The sequence below is a fragment of the Urocitellus parryii genome, chromosome 1 (assembly GCF_045843805.1).
Source record: "Urocitellus parryii isolate mUroPar1 chromosome 1, mUroPar1.hap1, whole genome shotgun sequence".
Classification (NCBI taxonomy): domain Eukaryota; kingdom Metazoa; phylum Chordata; class Mammalia; order Rodentia; family Sciuridae; genus Urocitellus; species Urocitellus parryii.
In genome coordinates this window covers 283191230-283216255 of record NC_135531.1, presented here as the reverse complement: position 1 = coordinate 283216255, position 25026 = coordinate 283191230, and the positions used below count along the sequence as shown (strand labels likewise).

Sequence of the window (25026 nt, the reverse complement as noted above, 5' to 3'; positions counted from 1 at the left end):
GGGAAGGGGCAGCCACGGGAGGGGCCGGAGGACCCCTCCCCACAGAGCAGCCGGGTCAGGGCTGCTGCTCCCACAAGACAGAGTGGGACCATGGCACACCCCTTGCCCTCTCGGATGGGACTCTGGGGACCACAGAAGAGGGACCTTCATCCTCCTGTGGTGGGAATTCCCAGATCAGCTCGGGTTTGACGGGGGAAATGGCTGGAGGCTCCACGGTTGAGGTTCCATGGGACAATGGGGTGCCCCTGGCAGTCATTCTTGGAGATTGGCAAGGTTTCCTGTCTTGGGGGTGAGCAGGCATCATCCTGGTGGCCAGGGAACTCCGTGGACACCAGGTTCAGGGCCCTGTACCTGGCCCAGACTCTGCAGCCTCCACTGTCGGCCCCCGGCCATCTCCAGGGCCCTGGGCGAGCTCCGTGTCCCAGGCGCCGGTGCCATCCACAGTTTTCCTGGGCCCAGGAGACGTTCCTCAGCCCAGGCTCCCCCTGCACCCGGGCCCACCCTTCATTCTCATTCTGTAACAAGAAGCAGGAAAGAGCCCGTGGGAGACGAGCGCCCACCCTGCCCGCCCCTCGAGAGGCCTTTCAGGCCCGGGGAGACAGGCACCGAGCCACGGTTTATTGACAAGAGGTTTCCAGGGAGGAGAGCTGGGCCCCCTGGCTCCGAGGCCCCAGGTCCATCAGCGCTGACCCTCGCTGGCGTTCACCGAGCCAGGCGGCTCAGCAGTAGCCCCGCAGCAGCAGCTCTGCCCCGCCCCAGCTCCTGGCCACGGCACCCTGCCGCCAGGGCCGGCCTGTCCTCAGAACCTGGGGCCAGCTTCCCTTTGGGGGTCCGGAACTTGCTCTTCTGCCTGTAGAGCAGGTTTCTCTGGAAAAGGCGGGGCAGGCAACCTTCATGGAGCAGGACAGCCAGGACCATGCCTACGAGAGACAGTCAGACCGCAGGGTGGACCAGACACCGCAGCCCAGACCCTCCAGGCCTGGGTTCCTCCCTTGGAGATGGAGACAAGCCCGTCAGAGCTCTGCGGAGCTTGTAACTTCTAGAACATGCTCTGGGACCCCGACCTGGGATCCCACAGGGGTCCCGAGCCAGGCCCACCTGCTCAGCCTCTCCTCCCAGGCTACCTCATGGAGGTCACATGCATCGTGGGGGCACTGTGTGCTGTTGGGAGGGGCGAGGGGAGGAGAGGGACAGAGGTGGGCCTGGGCCAAGAAGAGCGGGGCCTGGGTCCATGCCCGGGCCTGGCCGACTCCCTCCTAGACCCCAGGAGTTGAGAACTCCAGCTCCCACCAGTCTCCAGGTCTCTGGGAAGGCTGGCCAGCCAGGTGTGATGGAAGGGTTCAACCTGTGGGTGGTGGTCCCCCAGGGGGCTCGCTGAGTTCCACCTAGGCCAGGGCCACATGTGGTACACCAGCAGCCACTCTGTGTCCTGAGGACAACCCCATGATCAGCTGCTGACCCTCTTGGGTTGCCCTTTTCTATTCCTTAGGTGGACACGGTACAGTCCCTCTAGAGCAGGGCCAGGCTGAAGGGTAGGACACCTGCTCAGGGTCCCAACCACTGGGCAGTCACCTCTCCGCAGCCAGCCCAGCTTCCGATCTTAGCCACCAGACGGCGCTGCCCCCGAGGCCCTGGTTCTAACTTGGACTTTCTGGATGATAAGGGCTACGGGGATGTGCTTCTGCCCAGTGAAGTGCTCTAGATGATGGACAAGGCTCTGTCAAAGGCGCCAGCCAGCCAAGGTGGGTGACAGTAGGGAGAAGCCCAGCACAGATTTGGAAGCTGAGAAGCAAGTGAACCGTGAAGGGTCAGACAGCTGTGAGGGGGAGCCTGAGGGCAAGGGACAGCCCATGACTGGGCCCACCACCTGACCCCCCTGCTGTGTTTTAAGAACAGTTTGCTGCAGCCCTGCCTGGCCTAACTCAGAGGATACACTACTTCCCTCAGCAAGCAACCTGTGGTCCCCAAAGCCCACCCGCCGGCAGATAAGGAGAAGATGGCTTGTGTGACGCGGAGGAGAAGTGGTCAGCGCGGGCCACAGTGACCCACGCTGCCGCCAGTGGTTGGCAAGGAAATCCCCCTCCAGGGAGAGACCCCTGGAGGGGTGGGGCTGGGAGGTCTGATGCAGCCTTGCAGTCAGTCCAGAGTCAGGGAGGCCCAGGGAGGACTCCCCGGAAACTTCCCTGGGCCCCCAGCCACGCAGGAGGGCGGGGGGGGCATGCCGACCCTCTCCTCCCTGAGACGGGCCCCCCTCCCCTTTCCCCTCTCCTGTTCCCTCCCACAGAGCCACGTCTGCCCCTCTGAGCGTGTCTGAACCGGCAGCAGAGGACCTCGGCTCTGCAGTGGCTCTGGGTGTGCAGCGCAGCAGCAGGGAGCCGGAGCGGGCTGGGTGGGTGGGCTAGAGCGTACCCATTGGCCCCACAGAACCCTGGTGTTTCAGCAAGAGGGGCCGGGTCTCTCTGGGAGGGTCTCTCTGGGAGGGTCTCTCTGGGAGGGGTCTCTCTGGGAGGGGTCTCTCTCTCTGGGAGGGGTCTCTCTGGGAGGGGTCTCTCTCTCTGGGAGGGGTCTCTCTGGGAGGGGTCTCTCTCTCTGGGAGGGTCTCTCTGGGAGGGGTCTCTCTCTCTGGGAGGGGTCTCTCTGGGAGGGGTCTCTCTCTCTGGGAGGGTCTCTCTGGGAGGGGTCTCTCTCTCTGGGAGGGTCTCTCTGGGAGGGTCTCTCTCTCTGGGAGGGGTCTCTCTCTCTGGGAGGGTCTCTCTGGGAGGGGTCTCTCTGGGAGGGTCTCTCTGGGAGGGTCTCTCTCTCTGGGAGGAGTCTCTCTCTCTGGGAGGGTCTCTCTGGGAGGGGTCTCTCTCTCTGGGAGGGTCTCTCTGGGAGGGGTCTCTCTCTCTGGGAGGAGTCTCTCTCTCTGGGAGGGTCTCTCTGGGAGGGGTCTCTCTCTCTGGGAGGGTCTCTCTGGGAGGGGTCTCTCTCTCTGGGAGGGGTGCTCAAATCCACATGAGATGAGCTCAAAGTCCCCAAGTCTCTTTCCTTTCAAAGAGCGTGGCCTTGCCCACTGCACGGTCAGGAGCAGGGCCACTCCCCAAGAGGGCATCGGGCCAGCAGGTGCACTCACCCCGAGGTTCCCTATAGGACGGGGCAATGTCAGCGTGTGTGTGTGGGTGCCGAGCTCCCAGACTCTCCCCACTCAGCTCCAGAAGAGTTCCAAGGGACATGTGGATGGCTGTGGACCTCAGCTACTCAGACGGAGTCTCAGTGGAGCCAGGCCACATGGGGTGGACAGCATTCCCTAACCACGTCCTGTCCAGAGCCTGAGAACGTGACCTTGTGGGGAATCGGGTCCTTGCAGATGTGATTAGTTGAGTCATATGGAGTAGAGTGGGTTGCTATGTCCAGGGGTGTCCCTGTCAGAAGAGGAGACACAGGCACGGACAGCAGGAGCTTGGAGTGGTGTGCCTGTGTGCCGGGGACCCGTGGAGGGACAGGAGCACGTGCCCCAGACCTCAGGGGCACAGCCTCGCCCCCCTCGGCCTCAGACTGCCCTCCAGAGCTGTGTGCAGCCACCCAGTCTGTGTGGCTTGCTGGGTCACTCTGGCCAAGCCAGCCACCAGTCAAGCCCAGCTCAGAACCAAGACACCGCACAGGTCTGAAACCCACCTGCCGGTGAGCTCACCCTCCGTCGGCCATCAACTGGCGTCTTTAGTGTGGTGTGCTCACCAAGGGGAAGAAATCACCCCAAACAGGAAGGCCCGGGGCACCCCGGGGGGAGGGCGCTCCCTGGGCTGCCGAGCGGAGGGTATGTCTGGGTGGACAGCGCCAGGATGCGGAGCAGGATGGAAGCCCGGCCGCCCTCCCCGGCCAGCGAGACGGAGCTTTCAGGAAAGGAAGCGAAGCCCAGTGCTCCACCGGGCGGCAGTGACCTCTGACCAGGTCAGGGTGCCAAGGATGCGAGGCCCTGGAGCCAGGAGTGGAGGGGCAGGGTGGAGGCGGTGAGGACAGGCCTCCTGGTCCTCCCTGGGCACCCTCCAGGTTAACACGGAACAGGACTCCCAGGGCAGCCTGCAGGCCCACGCTGGGGACGAGAGCGCCCGGCCAGAGGGCCTGAGGGGGACCCGCCCTCCTCCCACAAGCTGCTGGTGAAATCGCCCCCCACAGCACGAGGCAGTGGAGACCTGGAGGCCAGGGGTGCCTGGGGTCGCCTCCATCCCTGGGCCCTGCACCCCCACCCACCCCCACAGCCAGGGCAGCCCCTGCGCCAGGGCTTCCAGCCCAGCCCCAGGGACCCCCCCCACCTCACCTGCCAGAGGGCCCAGCCAGTACACCTGGGCGTACTCCAGCCAGGAGTGCCCGGAGCAGCGGAAGGTGACGCAGGTGGCCAGGGCGGGGTTGAAGAAGGCCGACGTGTAGGGCCCAGCTGCAGACAGAGCACACAGGCCTCGTGTGGGCCCAGCCTGCCGCTGCCGGTCCAGGCCAGGCCCCAGCCCCAGAGACCACACTGCAGGCCCACTGGTTCAGCTCCTGACCAGGGCAGCCAAGGCCTCAGGGCAGCCAGGACAAGGGTCCAGACCCTCCCCACACCTGGCCCAAGGAGGACTCAACCCTCCTCCAACGCCCTGCCTACTAGGAGGCAGCCTCTGAGGGCGACCGGGAGGGAGCCAAGACTGGGAGGCAGAGACCTGGAGGGAGAGAAGGAGAGACAGACATGGACAGGCAGAGGAGACAGACAGATGGAGACGAGGAGGGACAGAGCAGAGACCAGGAGGTGGGGGCACACAGAGAGGGAGAAGGCAGAGCAGAGAGAGAGGCCAGGTGGTGAGGCCAGAGAGGACGGGGCGAGGGGCGCTGAAGGGCCAGCAGCTCTCGGGATGGCTGGGGGGACCACAGCAGTCAGGCAGTGTGGCCAGGCAGGGCAGAGCAGGTGGCCACGGGACACAGCCCCGCAGACAGGTGGTGACCAGGTCAGACAGCGGCATACCCGAAGGCCAGTGCCCTGGCCCACCCGAGATGCCTGGGCGTCTGTGCTGAGGCCAAGCCCAGGCCACCGGGCCACAGAGCCTGTCCCTGCAGAGCCCTCAGCTCATCTCACCTCATGTCCACAGCCTTGGTGGTCCAGGCCACCGGCTGCCCGCCCTGTGCTGGGCCTGTCCTTACTGAGCTACAGCCCCATCTGTGTAAGATACCTGCTCAGGGACAGTCCCCCCTGGTGGGGCCAGGGCCCGTGCCTGAGGTCTAGGGCCCAGAATCCGAGCAGGACCATGGGCGGGGCCCAGGAGGTCTGGTCAGGAGGTCAGCCTGGCTGGGACAGGGTCACAGGTGTGGGGCAAGGCACGGCCATCTCAGAGCCCCACAGGGAGTGTGGGGACGTGAGTGAAGATGGCCCTCAGGACTTGTCACTCCTGGGGTGTGTCAGAGGACTCAGGGGATCTTGGCTCAGAGCTGGGGCCAGGCCCTGAAGAACCTGCTGGGCTGACCCTGGGACCAGGTGTGGCGTTTCTGGAATGAACCAGGCAGCAGCTGGGAGCTGGCAGGGAGGCAGCTGGCAGGGGCCGGTGCCTCCCCACCACCCTGCGTCCAACCTGCTGGCCCTACACACCCACCAGGGCCCCAGGAAGTGGCCGCCTCAGCCTGGGGGTCGAGCACCTCTGGCCAGCACCCCCCTCTCCTGCTGTGGTCCTGAAGGGCCCCGCAGAGGGGAGCAGGTCTCACCTACGTAGGTCATGACGGTGACCAGCAGAGCCAGGGTGGGCACCCTGTACACAGGGGCACTGTGCGGCAGGCGGAGGAGGGCCAGGTGGAAGAAGAAGGCGCAGGTGCCCTCCACCAGGGTGCCCTGGGGCACAGAGGTGCGCAGCGCCGAGCTGCAGTGGGCAGCCATGAGGCTCTGCACCAGGTGCAGCTCGCTGAGCTCCCAGGCCCAGCAGCGCCGGGCCAGGGCGTGGGCGGCCTGCATGCCCAGCCCCTGGGCGGCCAGCTTCAGCAGGGTGCTGGACAAAGACGCCTCGGCCATGAGGAAGTCCTGCAGGGCCACAGAGGGGTTGGCCGAGGCCCCATCGAAGGTGGCCCCGTGCACCAAGAAGAGCAGGAAGACCAGGGTCAGCAGCAGGTCGGGCCCGAAGCCCCCTGCCCAGGGGCCGATCTCCATCAGAACCTGCATCTCCAGGCAGCAGGCTGCCAGCTGGGCCGCCGCAGCCACCTCCCGGGCGAAGCTGGCATAGGCGCCTGCCGAGAGCAGGGCCCTGGACGCCCTCCTGGCTGCCTGGCAGAGGGCACAGGTGGCAAAGAAGAAGGAGAGGGACACGTTCAGACCAGCCATCACCCCGGGCTCCAAGGAGGAGCCGCGCTGAGCAGGGACCAGGTGACGGGTGCGTCTGGCCAGCCCTACAGTCCAGGGTGGGGGAGGGCGGGAGCGTCCACCTGACCTCTGGGAAAGCCACAGCTGCACCCTGGCTACCGGCCCCACTGGCCACAGGCTGGTGTGGCCAGGAGCAACCACAGCGGACCTGCCTGCCTGGTGTCCTCCCCAGGGTGCGGGCACAGTGGGACCCACATCCCCCTCTCACCAGCCCCAGGCCGGGCACCTCCTTCAAAGCCTCCATCTGAGCTGTGACTCAGCCTGGGCTCCTGGCCGCAGGACCATGTCACCTCTGCCCTGCTCCTGGGCTGTGGCCCACCTCCAAGCCCCCGCTCTGCCGCCCTCCAAGTCACCTGCCACGGGCGCCCCAGGAGGCAGCTGCTGCCCAGGGGGCCTGTGCCATGGACCCACGACCCCCACCGGGGTGGTGGGCCACAGCCGAGTGCCGGCCCTCAGGAGCTGCGCCTGCAGAGGTGGCCTCCTTGGGCTGCCCTCTTTCTGCCTGGCACCACGGGTCCCATGACACCCCAAGGAAGGCCTCTACCGAGCGCCACAGAGTCACTGCAGCCCCAGGACTTGCGGGTGGGGAGGGAATCGGGTCACGAGGCAGGGGCCAGTGCCCTGCAGGAACCCACCCCGGCACCCTGTCCTGAGGTGCAGATGGGCCTCTTCCTGAGGACAAATGGCCAGACAGGAGGGACCACGGAGTCGGGAACGCCATGGAGACAGCTGGGCGCTGGCTGGTCAGAGAGGACATGAAGCCTGGAGGTCACAGGCCCAGGGGCTGGGGGTCATCAGGGCTCCACTGTGGTGTGACAGGAGGAGGGAAGGCGCTCCTGAGTGGGTGGCTCTTCTGAGGCTGTGGGTGGCTGCCCCGAGCAGGAACCAGTGTGCAGGGCCAGTGGGAATGGTCATCCCGGCAGAGAGCAGATGGGGCCCAGCTCAGAGGCGACTGGGAGGGGCCGAGGGGACATGGGCACTGAGCCTCTTCCCTGCCTGTCCTGGGGAAAGAGGGGGAAGACGCCCCCTGCACTAGATGGGCAGTTCCAGGGGGGAAGAGAGGACACGGCTGGGCTGCAAGGTCAGGTGGAGTCCTCCTGGACAGTGTGACCACAGACAACTGCAGGGGTGCATTGAGGAAGGGGTGACAGGGCAGAGTCAGACAGAGACAGGTACCCCCCGGCAGGTGGCGGGGCTGAGGCAGAAGGTGGGGATCTGACCGCAGGACCCAGGGCCTCCCCCCGCAGGGCCAAGGCCCCTGTCAGACACCCCTGCAGGACTGTTGGAGCCCCTCCCCGACCACCCTCCTCATGCCCGCTGGGCGGGGCACACCTGGCCCCACAGATGCCCCCCACTCCCACCAGCCTGCCAGAGGGCTGACCACAGCCACGGGACGCCCAGGCAGCAGGAGAGCCAGGGCATGGCCTGCTCAGGCCCTTCTGTGGGAGCCAGCGCCCAGCCTGCCTGGCGTCTTTAATGAGGAGGGAGGAGGCCGGGCAGCCTGCGCTGGCCCACCAGAACCAGTCCAGCCCCGCACGGGGCCTTTCATCTCTGCGAGCCTCGCCCCTTCAGGCCTGTGCCCCAGCCTGCCCCTCGCAGGGCCGGGCCGTGGTGAGACCTGCCAGAGGCCAGAGCAGGCAGTGGCCTGGGAGCCAGGAGCTGGGGCCCAGCAGAGCCAGGGAAGGCACTGGTCCCCTCCAGGGGCAGCCCGGCCTTCCAGGAAGGCCTCTCTGCCGTCAGAAACACTGACCACCGTGCTTGAGGCTGCCCCAGACTCCAGCTCTTGTGGCCATCCAGGGGTCATCAGAAGTTCCACTGCCATCTGCCTGGACCATGCAGCCTCCACGCCACCTGCCTGCTCCCCAGGCTTGGGTGGGGCACCCGTCCCTTCTCATCCTGTCCCTGGGTGGGGCACCCGTCCCTTCTCATCCTGTTCCTGGGGGGGCCATCTGCTCCTGGGCTTTGTAAGCTCAGACCCTCTGTTTCTGCCCTCTGGAGACCCTCCTGCCCTGAGGAGCCAAGACTCGTGTCTAAACCAAGCACTGTCCACACAGCCTGACCGTGGGGACAGTGGCCTCCAAGTGACCACCTTCCCTTGAGCCTACTTCTGAACCCCAGAACCATGGCAAGACCCTCTTGCCTCTGTCCAGATAACTTTTATTTTTATTTCTCTTCAATCATCATTCAATCAGAGACTGTGATCCTTGGACTATGTTCTATAGCTGTGGGTTACTGAGATCCAACTCCTACGAGTATTTTCATGTTGTTCTCTCTGGAGGAAGGGTGATTAAAATACTTTGTTATACTAGAAAGCGGTACAAAGAACACAGAAACACAGCGAGAACTTTGTCTTCTAATATCGATGTTTTCTCTTGGGTTTTATTGTTATGATCTGAGTGATCACACATCTCAAGTGGAGACTGGCAGAAGGATAATTCTAGGTGAGTGTTTTGTAAATATGCATCATACAAATGTGACTCTTACTGGTCAATGGTTCACAAACTCTGAGCAGACCCAGACCCTCTGTTCCTGCTCCAGGGCTTGTCTCCCAGGGATCCAGAAACCCTGTTTTCCCTGCTGCCACCCGCCCCCGAGCCTCCCCGTCTGGTCTCACTGCTGTGTGGAGATCCAGCTGCTCCACCTCAGCTGGACCTGCCCTAGAGACGGCAACGAGAGATGCCCAGTGGACAGTCCCCTCCGTGCCTGCTGTACGGGGTGGGGACAGCCAACCCCACGCCACGTGCCGCTCCTGGGGCTGTTCTGAGTCGTGGTCTGCTAGTGAGGCCTGGAGCAGCGCTCAGTGAGTTTGGGGGCTTGTCCGCAGCTGTGGACAGGGGGCTCGCGGTCCTCTGTGGCGCAGGTGGTGGGCCTCCTGACGGGAGGGCCCCGTGCCGCTCGCTGGAGTTGGTGCTCTTGTGGCCTGGTGGGTTTGCAGCCCTGGAGACCTGCCCGTGTGGACTCTGCCTCCCGGCCCTCCAGCCCCAACCCTGTGGAACCCAGAGAGGCACCTGGCCTCCCACGTCTCCTGGAGCCTTCTCCTCTGCCTCCGACCCTGAGTGATACCGGGCAGAGTGGGGGCTCCCAGAGCACGTTTTATGGGGTTTCTGTAGGGGGCACAGGCCCCTGGACACTCCAAGGCCAGCCCGGGAACGACCTCAAGGTCAAGCTCTCCCCACCCTTCTCTGTCCACCCCACCCTCGCTGACCGTGGCAGAGAGTTTAGAGCTCTGCGTCCTTCAAGGAAGGGAGGGGCAGTGGCCAGGGACAGGAGCTCCCGGAAACCCAGGCTGCCCTGTGACCTGGTCGCCGTCCACCCCTCTACCCTGCCAGCAGGTAGGACTGCGGTCAGACCTGGCCTCCGAGGTAGATGGCCACCTGTCCTTAGACCCTCAAAGCACAGTCAGGACTTGTCACCTGCCACCCTTGGGGGAGCAGGGGCTCCTTCCCCAGGAGGCCAAGTGATCCTGGGAGGATGGTGGCCTCCGTGGTGACACATGGCTTCTCCGTCGTAAGGGGGCTCGTGTGCAGAGGGCACTGGGACTGTCCTGCTGGAGCCATCGATGGCTGAGCCGTGTGTTCGTGGCTGAGGGTGGCCTGCCACTCCTCAGCCTCTGTGTCTTGAGTGTCCTGCAGAATGTTCCGGCCCTGGGAGGGCCTCGGGTTCTTCCTGGAGCAGAGAACCTGGGTCTGGCTGAGCCTGTAGCCAGAGGCCCTGCCCTGTACGCAGGCCTGGGGCCCTCAGAACAGCAGAGCTCCGCCCTGCACTCACGTTTCACCCAGGAGGCCTGAGTCTGATGGCCACCGCTGACCTTTCTGGGTGCCCCAATGGCAGGGAGCCGATCTCAGTCAGCCAGGCTGGGCAGTGGCGGCTTCTTCCGCCTGAGACTTTGAATTCCGGTTCTGTTTTGTTGTTCTATTGAGGATTGAACGTAGGGACCACTGAGCTCCATCTTCAGCTCTTTTTATTTTTATTTTTATCTTTATTTATCTTTTTTTTTTTTTTGAGACAGGGTCTTGCTAAGTTGCTTAGGGCCTCAAAGTTGCCCAGGCTGGCCTCCAACTTGCAATCTCCCTATCTCAGCCTCTGAGTCACTGGGATCACAGGTGTGCACCATCCCTCCTGACTGGCTAGAAGCTCCTGGCCTCATTTCCATGGAGACCTGAAGTGGACTCTGTCAGATGCCCCACGTGGGGTGGGAAGGTCGGGCATCTAGTGTCAAGAGGGTGAGTGTGGCAAGTCCGTGTTTGAGGGGCCCTGGCAAAGTCCGCATCATGTCTATGGCCACCCGAGGGCTGCTCAGGGCCTGACACTCTAGCTGCATGCTTGTGAGCCTGGGAGTGGAGCCCCAGGGGCCATGGACACAAGGAAGCAGCCCCCCAGGACACCCTGCAGAAGCAACACAGGCTCCCTGGGCCGGGGCCCTCAGGACCCCCTCTGCACACCTCCACCAGCACCCTAGCTACCTGCTCCCTTCCGTCCTCACCTCCAGGTCGCACCCCTCTGCAGCCAGAAGCTCACCTGGCCAGGCCATGCCGGGTCCAGTGGCTTCTCAGGGCCTGGAGACATCTGCCACCATGTCCTCGTCAGCCACCTGCCACTGAGCTTTAGGCCCTGCAGGCGCCTGCCTGGGCAAGCATCCCGAGGTCACGAGACCTCCCTGCCGCAGTCCTGCCACCTCTTCACCCACCAAGGTGCAGACCTGAACCACGGGCCCTGTTGTCCCTAGCCGGGAGCTCACCAGCCCCCGGCCAGCAGCTCGCCAGGGGCGACGGGTGTCTGTGGGCCCAGGACACAGAGCTCAGAGGTCCTGGAGGCCCACTACCGGTGCAGCCCACCTCCCCTCTCTGCTCCCCTGCGGACAGCCCCCCAGTCCTGGGCCCTGGCCCGATGAATAGCGCTCCCTGGAGACACCTCTCGGGGCAGCCTGTCGGTGGCTGGCTCTTGGCCCTAGATGCCTCTCCTTGCAGCCCGGCCCCAGCCCTAGGCTTAAGTGACCAGACACTCTGCCGAGGCACTGTGGCTCTGCCAACAGAGCCGCGCTCACCAGAGGGGGTCCTGGGGGCTCTGCGCCGCCACCTCGGTGCCCTCTGACCTGGTGGGAGCTGGCTGCAGGTGGCTGGGCTGAGGCAGGAGCTGGTGCTGCCCCTGAGCTGGCTGCAGGTGGCTGGGCTGAGGCAGGAGCCCGTGCTGGGGTCAGGGTGGGTGGGAGCTCACGCTGTGGTGAGAGCCAGGCGGACTGTCAGGGGCCAGACCCAGGAAGAGACGGCAGTCTCAGTCAGGGCCTCCTACTGCTGCCCCTTTCTGTACAGGGAGGGCGGTGGGTTTCCTGGACGGTGCCCCCGGCTCCTGAACCCGGGGGCGCTCCCAGGGCAGCAGGCCAGCTCTGAAGGAGAGCGGGGAAAGGTTCCCGGAGGCTGACGCAGCCCTGCTGGGCCTGCTCTGGGGACTCCGTCGGCTGGTTCTGCTCACCTGCTGCCCGCGGCTGTCCACTTAGGGTCCCACCCTCGCCCTCCATGGGGACAGCAGGAGCTAACTCCGGTCCAGCCACGGGCGACCATCCGCAGACGGCCCCTGGGAAGCAGCGTTCCCACCGTGAAAGCCCACGGCACAGCTGGCTGTTCCTGGCTGCTCCCGACGGCCCAGCAGAGGGGCAGGGGAACACGGGGGTGGGGGGCCGCAGGGGCCCAGCCCACCTCCTAGGCTTTGGGTCCCAGTGGCCATCAGCAGTTTTACAAAATGCCCATGACAAAGACGGCAAGCTAGAGCAGGGTGCCCCCCAGAGGTCCCTCCTGGCCCATGGGCAGGACCACTCCTTGCCGTCCACTGCGGGCACTGGCCCAGGCTCCTCCTGCCCCACACGTGCGCAGACCCTGTCCTCCACACGCACTCCTCTGGTCCTCTCAGCAGATGCTGTGCCCCGCGTCCTCCTCGGCGGGACCCTGGGTTGAGCAGGTGGTACCGCAGACACTGCCGGGGACAAGTGCCCTCGGGAGGCCTATGGCTGGCGGCATCCCCCAGGGGACAGGCTACTGGAAGGATCACCCCTGGGTGCCCAGGGTGCTGTCAGCCCCACGGCCCTGTGTTCTCAGTCCCAGGTCCCAGAGCCAGTCCTTGGCAGGCGATTCCCGGGACCTGAGGCCTCTGGAAATCTCCCTCCCACCGAGAGGCAGAGCCTCCGCCAGGCCCCCTGGCAGTGAGAGGGTGGGCCTGGGTCGGGCTGCCCGCGTCCCACACCAGGACTGAGGTCGTGAACACGGGGACCTGGGCGTGCTGCCTGTGGCCACAGAGACGAGGCCTCACTGCTGGCAGGTCACTTGGGGGCCTCCTGGAGAGAGGCAGGAGGAAGGGAACGTGTGCCCACCCCTTCTGGCCTGGGAGTCACCCGGAGGCCTGCTCCCGCGCAGGCTGGAAGGACGGGGTCCTGAGCACACTCTGCCCTCGTCGCAGGACGCTGCCCCAGACCCTGGGAGCCCAGGCTTTAGCACGGAGTGCCAGGAAGCCAGGTCTGAGGTGGGCCCGGGATGGGTCCCGGCAATGGACCCTCAAGTCGTCCTGGCCACCACCCCAGGGGAGCAGACCTGGACCTGAGGGGCACTCCCTCAGCCTGGCCGGCAGTGCTGGGCAGTGGGCTCCTCTCCTTTCCCCTGCTGTGCACAGCAGGACATAGGGTGCAGGCCGGGGGCCTGCTCCGTGAGCGTGATGAATCATCTCCAATGGCTGGGGCCAAGGCCAGGCTGATACCAGGCACAGGCAGGCCTTGGGGGCCAGAGACGGGGGCAGCCAGCTAACTGCCTTCTGCCCACGCCAGGAGCTGGCTCACCCAGTGGTCAGGGCCCTGGGGTCACCCTGCTGCCCCAGGTCACCCGGCTGCTCCAGGGTGAGATGGCATCCACACAGGCAGCTTTGGCTCTACATCCCCAAGCCCAGGCTGGGTTGAGGGGTGCAGCAGCTGGAGACCCCCATCCCCCAACCTCCCTGTGTGGGCCAGGAAGCCAAGGAGGGCCATGTGTCCAGCAAGACGGGACCCAGGCAGGGAGCCTGGCCACGACAGAGGCCCACACTCTCCGTCTCCCGTGCTCTCCTTCCCTCTGCTCTGGTGGTCAGAGCCCATGGGCACAGCTGGTGACTGGGGGGACAGCCCAGGCCTGTGCACGGTGGCCCTGCTGGCCTCTCTCAGGACTGGGCTCTTGGAAGCCCTGCCACCTGGCCCTCACTGAAGCTCTTTGCCACCCTTGGTTCCCTGAGCTGAGCCTGCAGCCTGGTCCGCCTGTCCCCCTGGACCCCAGTCCTGGCGAGAGGCAGAACAGGGGGCCTGCAGATGCCCCGGCCCCGCTGGCCAGGCTGGAGACTCCCAGCCTAGGGCAAGACCCTCAGTGGACCTCCTGCCTCTTGGAATTGTAAGTCTGGGGTCAGGGTGGAGGGGGTCAGGTCAGGGAAACTGCTCACCCGGTGGGCAGGGATACATGTCCAGAGGGTGGGGTTTCTGTGAGGGCTGGGAAGGATTCTGGAGGAACCAAGGGGTATGGGGAGCCCAGCCCAAGGCAGGGTGAGGCCATGGAGTGGACGTGGTGGGCCCCACCCCAGGGAAGCTGGTGGTGCTGTTCTGGGCACAGGCAGGGCTACCTGCAGCAGGAAACGGCAGGCGGGAAGGGGGGACAGTGCAGGACAGGGCCTTGACAGCTGCCCGGCACTGTCCCTGCCCTGTTCACCTGACACTGCCCAGGACAGTGTGACCCGGCCATGCCCAGTGCAGGCATGGGGCCCGCGAGTGTCCGAAGCGGACTGGCAGGTGGTAACAAGCTAGGGCGCCTGGGGATGGGTGGCCCTGGGCCTGGGCAGCAGCTCCGGGTGCTGGCGGATGCTCTGGTGGGAGTGGCTGAGCCCCACCTCCATAAAGGGCCTCAAGACCTCGCTGCAGGCCGCACCCCACAGGCCTGGAGCCAAGGCTGCCTGAGGTCCCCTCAGAGGCTGCAGGGGGCGGTGGGAGGGAGGGGTGGGTGTCCATCAGGCAGCAAGCGCTGGGTGGCATTTGCAGGGGAGTGGGGGGCGGAGCCAGGGCCTGACGCCTCGGGAGGGCTTCGGCATGTCCTAAGAGCCCCCAGGGCCACCAAGCCCCAGAAAGACCAGGCTCAGCAGAAGGGCAGGGGCCTGGGAGAAAGGGTGGGCAGGAGGGAGACACCCAGGCCACTGCAGCCCCACCCAGGGCGAGGACTGGGTGGGAGTGACAGAGGGCCCTGCCAGCCACCGCAGCGGACAGCTTTACTCCCGCCAGGGGGTCCACAGAAGAAGGCAGGCTGTCAGGGCCCCACCCGGTGCCCAAGGGAGTCAGCTCTAGGGTGACAGCTGTGTGTCCCTGTCCCAGGGTCCTTGGGGTTGACCCCCTCAGGAGTCATCCTCTGGCTGCTGTCCCTGTCCCCTCCCAGGATAGCAGCGAAGCCACCGAGGCTCGGCAAACCTGGGTCCAGCCCTTCCACTGGCCTCCTAGAGGGCCCACAGACCAGGGTGAGGCCAGGGTCTGTCTCGGGGCTCCACGCTGGCCCCAGGTGCCCTGGCAAGCTGCCCCTCCCAGAGCCCTGAGACCTGGCCCACAGTGAGTGCCTGCTAGGTGAGGGTGAGGCTCAGAGAGTCCTGGCTCTTGTGGGCCTTGGTGCCGGCGGGCATGGGCAGCGCGGAGGCCTCCTGGAACTCCTTGGCCATGTAATAGTAGCAGACGGCGTCCAGGCAGCAGTTGGCGTCCGAGAGCTTGCTGGTGATGAAGAGGGCCCGGCTGAAGGCCTTGCGCTCTGCACAGGAGGACAGGCCCGTGGCCACCTGCACCGTCAGCACCACGTGCAGCGGCAGGAAGCAGACTACAAACACCACCAGGTTGGCCCAGACCATGCGGGCAGCCCTGCGGGTGGCCTCCACCTGGCCGGCTTCGGAGGCTGGCCTCTGGGCCAGCGCAGTCACCACCTGCAGAGAGCAGAACACCAGCACAGCCAGGGGCAGGTAGAAGCCCAGTAGTGAGAAAGTGGTGGTGCCGAAGTCGTGCCGGGCGTAGTTCCGGAAACAGAAGCCGCCCTCCTGCAGCCCCAGGCGCCAGCGGATCACCAGGGAGCCTAGGACCAGGACCCAGAGTGCCGCACACACCACCGCAGCCTGCCGCGGGGAGCGCAGCCCTCGGGCACGCAGCGGGTGCCGCACGGCCACGTAACGGTCCACGGAGATGGCCGTGACCAGGCTGATGCTCATGTACCTGTTGGCCAGGTAGATTCCCTGCGAGAGCTGGCACAGCGGGGTGTCGGAGGTGTGCTGCAGGGAGAAGAGCATGAAGGGCAGAGAGCAGAGCAGGCAGAGGTCGGCCACGGCCAGGTTGGTCATGTAGACGCGGGTCTCCGTCCACTGCCGCATGCGGCGGCAGAACACCCAGAGCGCCAGGCCGTTGAGCAGCAGGCCCAGCACCATCAGCGTGCCCGAGTAGGTGACAAAGACGTGCTTGAGCCCAGGGGGCCAGGAGACGGTGCTGCAAGTGCTGTTCATGGTCCTGGGGCTGCGGAGGGACAGGAGGTCAGCGTGGGCAGAAGGAAGGGCCCCAGGGAGTGAGGCCCTGCCCGACCCCATGGCCTGCTGCCCCTTGGGCAGGGATTCAGGTGAAGGTGAGTCCTGACCCATGCCCACACACCCAAAAGTCACCTCAAGGACTAAGCCCTGCCCGCTGTACAGGCCCAAGGTGGCAGAGACGGACAGATTCCCCTTCCCATCTCCAGAGCCCTCCCCTCCTGGGACCAGCCTGGGGCTGGGCACAGGGAGGCAGGGGGAGCTGGAGTCCACAGCCCAGCACCCGGGCCCCACCCTCCAGAACCCAAGCCCTCTAGGACCTCAGGTGCTGGACAGGAAGCCCAGGCCCACCAGTGCCAAGGTCCCACAGGGAGACACAGTGACCCACCTGCTGGCCTCAGGTCCCAAGTCAGGGCCCCAGAACAGGGCCAAGGCAGCATTGCTGCCACTCCTGGCACCACACCTGCCCCTCCCTGGACCTGCCCGCACCCAGCAATGGCCCCCCAGAATGCTCCACCTCCCTGTGAGTACTGACCCCCAGGCCCGAGGTCCAGAGGTCCTTCCTGGATCCCCCTGAGGCTCCAGCCCCACCTACATCTGGGGTCAGGGTGTCCACTCCTTGAACTCTGAGGGCAGCCCTGTCCCTCCCTGCCTTGCTGCTCAGGGGTGGAGCCCTCCACTCCACCGTCCACTGTGGTCCCTCGCTCCCTGGCCCATACTCTACAGGGCAGCCCATGAGGGCCCAGCCCAGCCCCCAGGCTCAGTCCACATGGACGTGGCAGAAGCCTCATGCCCGGGAGCAGTAGTCAGCACAGTGACCGGACTCGGGTCCTCGGCCTCACCTCCCCAGCTGGCTAGTCTCAGCTGCCCCACTGTGAGAGGCGCTGACCTTGGTGCACAGCACTGCTGTGGTCAGCCGGAAGGAATGGCCATCACCCAGAGCCCAAACCCACAGCCACACACCTCACCTCTGCCTCCTCGCCGGGTACCAGGAGGACCTGGGTGGGGCAGGGGCCGCCTCTGGCACCCAGTCCCCTGAGGACAGCCAGCTGGCCTGTCTGCTACAGGGGAATTAGGAGCCCTCTCCACGCAGGAGGGAGGAGCAGCCAACCCGTGACTGCAGGCTGGTTGGCTCCCTGGAGCTGCCTGGGGCCCCAGGGACCCTCCCAGCCCACAGTGCATTAGGGAAGCAGGCACAGATCCCACCACAGCAGGAAGCTCCTCCTGCTCCCTCGGCGGATCCCACGGCTACTAAAGTGTAATGGCGCATCCACCAGCAGGTGAAGTCTGCGCCCGGCCCCAGGTGACTGCGGGGCCCCTCAGGGCTCTCTTCCCTCCTCCCTCCTGCCATCCCAAGACTGAGGCCCGCGGAGGGACCCTGAACCAGGCCAGCTCCCAGGTCCCCCAGGACCTCCTGGCCCCCACAGCTGGGACGCCCCTTCCTGGCCACCTTTCTCTACGAGACCCAGGCCACCCAGATGTTCTCGTCACTGTCCCCAGAACCCCAGAGTCCTGAGAGCCCCTTCCGAGTCCCATAACATCTGAGCCTCGGGGGCCCAGGCCTGTGTGGGGAGGGTCCCAGGTCCAGGCCCCACGCTGCCGCCCAGCCTGCTGGCTGGGGAGAGGTAGAAGCCGGCTGTGGCAGAGCCTGCCTGTGGAGGGGTGAGGGTGTGGGTCCTGGCCTGGCTCCTCTCTGAGGTCCTCATGTCCACCCGGGCTTTCATTTCAGGTTAGCCTCAGAGAGTCCAGCATTCTGTTGGGAAGCTTTTTAAAAAAAATCTAAGCACAGTCTTTAAATTTCCCGTTGGCGATGATGCAGCGCGGGATCACTGGGGAGGACAGCCCAGTTGTGCCAAGTCCCCAGGCACAGGAGGCCTGGGCGGAGCACCACTCACAGGACTCTGGCTTCCACCAAAGGATGGCACACCTTTGGGTGCCTTCCAAACATTTCAGGGGGTGACGTCCTGGGGGCCGGCGGCAGCCAGCACGTGCCTGCCCCAGCCCAGCACAGAGCAGTGTCCAGGGCCCAGCGGCTCCCCCGAGCAGGTCTCCTCCCTCGGGGCCCTCCCTCTGCCTGCACACAGCAGGCTCTCGGAGGAGCTGCCACAGGCTGGGAAACGGTGACTTCCTGCCCAGGGAGGGGCTGGTGTGGGCAGGACCAGGCCCTCTGCCCTTTGATTCAGCTATGACCATCAGGGGAGGAGGTAGTGGTCACAGAGGGAGGCCCTACCATGCCATGAAACCCACCCAGCCCTCCTCCTGTCTGGGGGGAACCATGGCCCCATCCTGACCCTCCCCCTGTCTGGAGTAAGACCCACGGCCCCCTCCCGGCCCTCCTCCTTTCTGGGGGGACCTACAGCCCCCTCCCTGCCTTCCTCCTGTCTGGGGGAACCACAGCCCCCTCCCTGCCCTCCTCCTGTCTGGGGGGAACCACAGCCCCCTCCCTGCCCTCCTCCTGTCTGGGGGAACCACAGCCCCCTCCCTGCCCTCCTCCTGTCTGGGGGGACCCACAGCCCCCTCCCTGCCCTCCTCCTGTCTGGGGGAACCACAGCCCCCTCCCTGCCCTCCTCCTGTCTGGGGGAACCACGGCCCCCTCCCTGCCCTCCTCCTGTCTGGGGGGACCTACAGCCCCCTCCCTGCCCTCCTCCTGTCTGGGGGAACCACAGCCCCCTCCCTGCCCTCCTCCTGTCTGGGGGGAACCACAGCCCCCTCCCTGCCCTCCTCCTGTCTGGGGGGAACCACAGCCCCCTCCCTGCCCTCCTCCTGTCTGGGGGAACCACAGCCCCCTCCCTGCCCTCCTCCTGTCTGGGGTGACCCACAGCCCCCTCCCTGCCCTCCTCCTGTCTGGGGGGACCCACAGCCCCCTCCCTGCCCTCCTCCTGTCTGGGGAACCACGGCCCCCTCCCTGCCCTCCTCCTGTCTGGGGTGACCCACAGCCCCCTCCCTGCCCTCCTCCTGTCTGGGGGGACCCACGGCCCCCTCCCTGCCCTCCTCCTGTCTGGGGAACCACGGCCCCCTCCCTGCCCTCCTCCTGTCTGGGGGGACCCACAGCCCCCTCCCTGCCCTCCTCCTGTCTGGGGGAACCACGGCCCCCTCCCTGCCCTCCTCCTGTCTGGGGGGACCACGGCCCCCTCCCTGCCCTCCTCCTGTCTGGGGTGACCACGGCCCCCTCCCTGCCCTCCTCCTGTCTGGGGGTGACCCACAGCCCCCTCCCTGCCCTCCTCCTGTCTGGGGGGAACCACGGCCCCCTCCCTGCCCTCCTCCTCTCTGGGGGGAACCACGGCCCCCTCCCTGCCCTCCTCCTGTTTGGGGACCCATGGCCCCTCCCCTTCCCTCTTCCTGTCTGGGGGGACCACAGCCCCCTCCCTGCCCTCCTCCTCTCTGGGGGGAACCACGGCCCCCTCCCTGCCCTCCTCCTGTCTGGGGGTGACCCACAGTCCCTCCCTGCCCTGCTCCTGTCTGGGGTGACCCACGGCCCCCTCCCTGCCCTCCTCCTGTCTGGGGTGACCCACAGCCCCCTCCCTGCCTGCTCCTGTCTGGGGTGACCCACGGCCCCCTCCCTGCCCTCCTCCTGTCTGGGGTGACCATGGCCCCCTCCCTGCCCTCCTCCTGTCTGGGGGAACCACGGCCCCCTCCTAGCCCCTGTTGCCTGGGCAGGGCACCATGAGGCCTGAGGCCTTGTAGGTGCTGCAGAGCTGACCCCACACAGAAGTGGCTCAGGGTAGAGAAGGAGCCTCCCCAAGCCTGCGGCTCACTGGAGGGTTCAGGGCTCAGGTGCTCCTCTGTGCCGCCTGTAAATGCCAGTTACCACCCTCACCCCAGTTTCTCAGAGTCTCACATACGGCAGAGGCCCAGGCCCTGAGAGACCCCTGAGTCATTCTGTACTTGCTCGCCACATGGGCACCCCACTCCGTCAGAGGACAGCCCACCCGCCAGATGCAGGCATCTCCAGCGAGCTCCTCCACAGGCCCTTCCTAGGGGCCCAGCCCCATCACAGCACACCAGGCTGAGGCCCTGACACAGCCCGTCCCACTGGAGGCCTCCAGCCCTGTCAGTGCCGCCTGCTGTCGGTGGTGGCACCCGGCTCAGCCTCTGGCCCTGCACTGCAGAAGCCAGCCCAGGGCTGCCTGAGAAGCAGAGGGGGACTGGGCTGCCGTGGCCAGTCCTGGGCTGGGTGTCCCCGGACACTGCAGAGCACGGAGCAGGAGTGGCAGGGGCTCTCACGGCCTCTGCCAGCCCCAGCCCGAGGTTGCAGCATGGTGGACAGAGGACAGCTGTACGGGAGGAAACTGGGACTTCGTCCACCCATGCCCGAGACCGTTCTGGAAACAACTCTGAAAGAGCAGAACGGCAGTCCTCACCCTCGGAGGCTCCCTCGTCCCCAGCTCATGTCACTTCTGCCTGTGCCACCTCAGTGCCTGAGGTCAGAGGAGGGCTCCCACGTCCTGTTTCCTGGCAGGGGCAGTGGGGGACGCCGGTCCAGGCTCACACCATGTGGTTGCGTCACATACTCCTGCCTGGGGGCAGCCCTACCTAGGCTCGTGTGGAGATGGGATAGGCGGGCCCAGTCCCACAGGGAGACCCATGCCGGCCACTCCTGCCCCTGTGCAAGCCCAGCCCACCCCCCGGGAGGCCTGTGCAGGCCCCTGGCTCTGCAGGCCCTGGTGGGCCTTCTCTCCTGCAGCTCTGCACTTGGAGCTGGGCTGGGGGAGCCACCCTCCCTGCAGACCACCTCCCCAACCCCACGCACCTCGGAGCAGGGACCTTGGCCCAACTTGGCCCCAGGCCTCTGACCACAGCTCCTCCAAGACCAGCAAGGGCTTGGACAACTTGTCTCCCCCCACACCCTGCTGCCACCCCCACTCTACAGCCACCAGCAGAAGCCAGGGAAGGGCCTGCAGGTCAGAGCAGTGCTCCAGCCTCCTGGTCCAGCAGGCTCCTTGCCCAGAGGTACCCAAGGAAGTCGCTGGCCTGGGCGTGAACCTCTTCTCCACTGTCCCTCCAGACCCAGGTCCCCAGTAGTCACTGGGGCCCCTTCCTGGGAGCCTACCTTGGCCTTGAGGCTCAGCAGGGAAGGGGGTCCCCTGCTCTTGCCTGAATCTTGCTTGGTTTGTCCCACCCTGACTTTGCCCATCCCAAACTCTGGCACAGGATCTGCCCTCTGGGTCAGCAGAAGGTGCTGCCAGCAGGGTCCAGCCCCACCATGCCACTTAGCCTGGAACCACAGGACAGGGGATTCTCCACCTCTGCAGGTCAAGAAGCCATGTTGCTGCGTGTCTGCTGGGCACTGCCCTCCCCTTCCCAGGACAGCCCTCTGCTGGGTGAAGCCCACCCTGCACTCCTCCCCAGCAGGGCCCTAGAGAGCAGGTGGCACTGGGAAGACCCGGTACATTTGGAGACGGACACAGGCTGGGGTTCCTGGCCACCATCCCCCGCCTGCCCCCTTCCTGCCTCCCAGGCCCTCACCTGTCTCCACTTCTACCCAGGCCAGTCCCTGCGGAGCAGCCGGGGCTTCCAGTGGGCCCTTTCCTGGGCTGGCCACCTAGCGCTGCTGCCGGGGCCACCTGTGGAGGGTGAGCTGCCTGGGCCCTTCGCTCAGAAGCCCCTGGTTCCTGGGGGTCCCAAAGGGCTGACTCCTGCTGGGAGGTTCCTGTTCCAGGTCAGGACGGGCCCGTTATCTCCCCTGCTGGGCAGCCTCAGGCCACAGTCACACCAGGCCTCTGTGGAGGACTCCATGCTAGTCCAGGGGCACTGCCCAGCTCCACCACTCTGCAGCCCCCACTCCCAGGCAGCACCCTCTCTCTGAACCTGGCCCCCCATCTGCACCCGTGTGGCTGTGGTCTCTGAGCACAAGGATGCCGGGCAGTCAGGTGCCACCCAGACCCCGCCCTGGGACCTGAGAGTGCCCTGGAGGAGGCTGCAGGATGGTGCCCTCCTGAGCTGCCTCAGCCCCTGGACACCTGGGTCCCTCTAGGAAACAGGGCACTGGGAGCCAGATCTGGAAAGGTGAGGACCCAGCAGAGGGCTGTAGTAGGCCTGGGCCTGCCCTGAGGTTGGCACCTGTGACCACCTCCGAGCCCCGGCCAGGTGGGCGGCCAAGGGGCGGGGGTAGCACTGTCCCTGCCTCTCTGAAGCGCTGGCGTGTGTGGCCCACCCCGGTTTTGCAATGGCCCCTGTGGAACTGGAAGCCCCAGGCTCTCTCTTCCTTCCCTGCTCAGCCTCACCTCCCACGGCCGCCCCAGAGCCCGGCTCGAGGTGAGTGAAAACAGGAACTGCCTTCCAAAGCCCAGGGGCCACCTAAGCCTGCACCCTGGAGCTGACCCACATGGACCCGTCCGGCTTTCCCTCCAGATCCGTGGCCTTCATAGTTTGGGCCAAACGGCCACTGAATTCCTCCCCGTTTTCTATCTTGTCCTGGGGTTTCAGAGCCGGTCAGGACCCAGCAGGTCAGTGTTATTTTACCTCCACGGCTCTTGGCTTGGGAGCCCTCAGTGCTGCCCTGAACCACCTGGGAGTGGCCCTGCCTGGGAGACTGGGCTCAGCACCGTGGCCTCCAGGAGAGCCGGAGGGAGAGGGGCTGTGGGCCGGCTCCAGGTCTGTGTCAGCGCTTTCTGTTCCCCTCCTCGCAGAACTCGGTCTGGGAAACACCTCAGCCCTGGGGCCCTGCTCCCCGCCTATGATGTCACTGTGCTGCCGGGTCGGGGCTGGGCGCCCTGTCCACAGCCTCTGGCCCAGCTTCTCTCCTCTCCTCCACTCCTCCCTTGGCTCCTGCAGGCCATGGCCCCTCACAGGAGAGCCAGGGGCACGGGGGAGGCACCCCAACTCCCGCTTCTGCTGGTCAGGGTGCCCCAGCACTCAGACCCTACCCCTTCCCTCCTACAGGAGGGCAAAGAGGCCCTGCCCACCCCTGGCCCCCTCCCTCCCTCCCACCCTGGACCCAACCCCTGAGAGGTGCCCTGCTCTTGGTGACGCCTCCTGACCTCTGCTGTCCATCCCCACATCATCCCTTGGGGCCAGCTGGGCCTGCTGGGTGTTCCCCAGGCCGCAGTCCCTCTCTGGCTGGTGGTCAACCAGGCCACTCTGTCCTCCAGCCTCCGACCTGGGAGCCTGGTGGGCCTGGCCCCCTGAGGCCCAGAAAGATGGCACCGCCTGGACGCGCTGGGCTGAGCAGGGCCCTGTGGCCACCCAGGGCCTCTCCTCTGCTCTCTTCTTTGGGGTGGATTTGAAATTCTCCGTAATTCAATGAAGTTCTGCAAATGGGATGAGTGTGTGGAGGATCTGGGGGACAAAGCCTTCAGAGGCACAGCAGACAGGTGGCCCTGGTGGGGGACCGGCAGGAGAGCAGCGGCGGGCCACTGCAGGACCAGAAGCTACCTCACCCTGAGACCTGCTGTGTGCCAAGTCCCTTGGTGGCCACGCCCAGGGCTTCCCATGTGACCTGGGATCCATTGCATGAGGGCCACCTTCATGCACCCTGAGGCCCCAGGGGCTCACCCTCTAAGGCCCTGCAGAGGGGACTTGCTGCAGGAGAGGTTTGGGTGGTGGTGGCCAGGAGGGCCAAGGCCTCCTCTGCGTGGAGGTAGGGAGAAGGGGACTGAGTGGCCAGTGGCCACTTCTCTATCATCTGCCCCTGGACAGAGGTCATTCTGTGGCTTGAGACCCTTGGCCGATGGCGCCATGCTCTCTGTGTGACGGCAAGTTCAGCTGCCACAGGCCGGCTGCCCGCTCCCACTGCCCACCCTGGTGTGGTCGCAACACCACGCACTGGTTTTCCATTTGCACTGGCCCCAGATGGTCACGCCAGCAGGCCACAGCAAATGGCCAGGGAAGGACACGAGGCCCCTGCCCACCCCTGGCCCACTCCCTGCCTCCCACCCGGGCACTCCCAGAAACCACTGAGCCTCTGCCTTGACCCCAGCACCGGCCACCCGGGCCACCCTGTTCCAGCAGAGCCCCCTGGTCCTCTGCAGGGCTCCTGGGCCCAGGCGGGTGCCGGGCTCTGCCCTGGGCAGCTCTGGCTCCCTCTGCCCCAGCCCCAGCCGGGGACCAGGTGCGCCCCGCGGCCCACTGGCACCTGAGCTGACTGCAGGCGCCAGGCCCCGCCAGCCGGGACCCTCCCCTGGCAGGAGGACAGGCCACCCCCGGTAGCAAGAGACACTGTGGGGACTGCAGGGTCTTGGGGGGGTCCTGAGAAGATCCTGGAAGGCTCCTGGGAGTTGGAGGACAGACAGAGGGGGCCAAGAGGGGCAGCTAAGGACGTCCTGAGGGGACACTGAGGGTGTCCTGAGGGGAGCTGAGGGGAAATGGGGGGTCCTGAGGGGACCTGAGGGAAAACAAGGGTGTCCTGAAGGGAGCTGAGGGGAAATGGGGGGTCCTGAAGGGAGGTGAGGGGAAATGGGGGGTCCTGAAGGGAGCTGAGGGGAAATGGGGGGTCCTGAGAGGAGCTGAGGGGGAGCTGAGGGGTCCTGAGGGGTCCTGAGGGGAGCTGAGGGGTCCTGAGGGGAGCTGAGGGGTCCCTGAGAGGAGCTGAGGGGTCCTGAGGGGAGCTGAGGGGAGCTGAGGGGAGCTGAGGGGTCCTGAGGGGAGCTGAGGGGAGCTGAGGGGTCCTGAGGGGAGCTGAGGGGAGCTGAGGGGTCCTGAGGGGTCCTGAAGGGGGAGCTGAGGGGGAGCTAAGGGGAGCTGAGGGGTCCTGAGGGGAGCTGAGGGGAGCTGAGGGGTCCTGAGGGGGAGCTGAGGGGGAGCTGAGGGGAGCTGAGGGGGAGCTGAGGGGAGCTGAGGGGTCCTGAGAGGAGCTGAGGGGAGCTGAGGGAGCTGAGGGGAGCTGAGGGGGAGCTGAGGGGTCCTGAGGGGAGCCGAGGGGGAGCTGAGGGGGAGCTGAGGGGTCCTGAGGGGAGCCGAGGGGGAGCTGAGGGGGAGCTGAGGGGAGCTGAGGGGAGCTGAGGGGTCCTGAGGGGAGCTGAGGGGAGCTGAGGGGAGCTGAGGGGTCCTGAGGGGAGCTGAGGGGTCCTGAGGGGAGCTGAGGGGAGCTGAGGGTCCTGAGGGGAGCTGAGGGGTCCTGAGGGGAGCTGAGGGGAGCTGAGGGGTCCTGAGGGGAGCTGAGGGGGTCCTGAGGGGGAGCTGAGGGGAGCTGAGGGGAGCTG

The 25026-nt window shown here is 65.9% G+C and overlaps 2 protein-coding genes across 2 annotated transcripts; both read right to left on the bottom strand.

The window, feature by feature from the left end:
* Nucleotides 1-702: 702 nt before the first annotated feature.
* On the bottom strand, nucleotides 703-6310 carry LOC113201168 (aquaporin-12-like). Its single transcript, XM_026414750.1, has 3 exons — nucleotides 5704-6310; nucleotides 4295-4411; nucleotides 703-920 (listed from the first exon to the last, which is right to left on the bottom strand). Exons 1-3 carry the CDS (start codon nucleotides 6308-6310, stop codon nucleotides 703-705), a joined length of 942 nt encoding a protein of 313 aa, XP_026270535.1.
* Nucleotides 6311-14950: 8640 nt separating this feature from the next.
* Gpr35 (G protein-coupled receptor 35) lies at nucleotides 14951-15868 on the bottom strand. Its single transcript, XM_026414785.2, has one exon. The coding sequence runs from the start codon at nucleotides 15866-15868 to the stop codon at nucleotides 14951-14953; it is 918 nt and encodes a 305-aa protein (XP_026270570.2).
* Between the last annotated feature and the right edge of the window lie 9158 nt (nucleotides 15869-25026).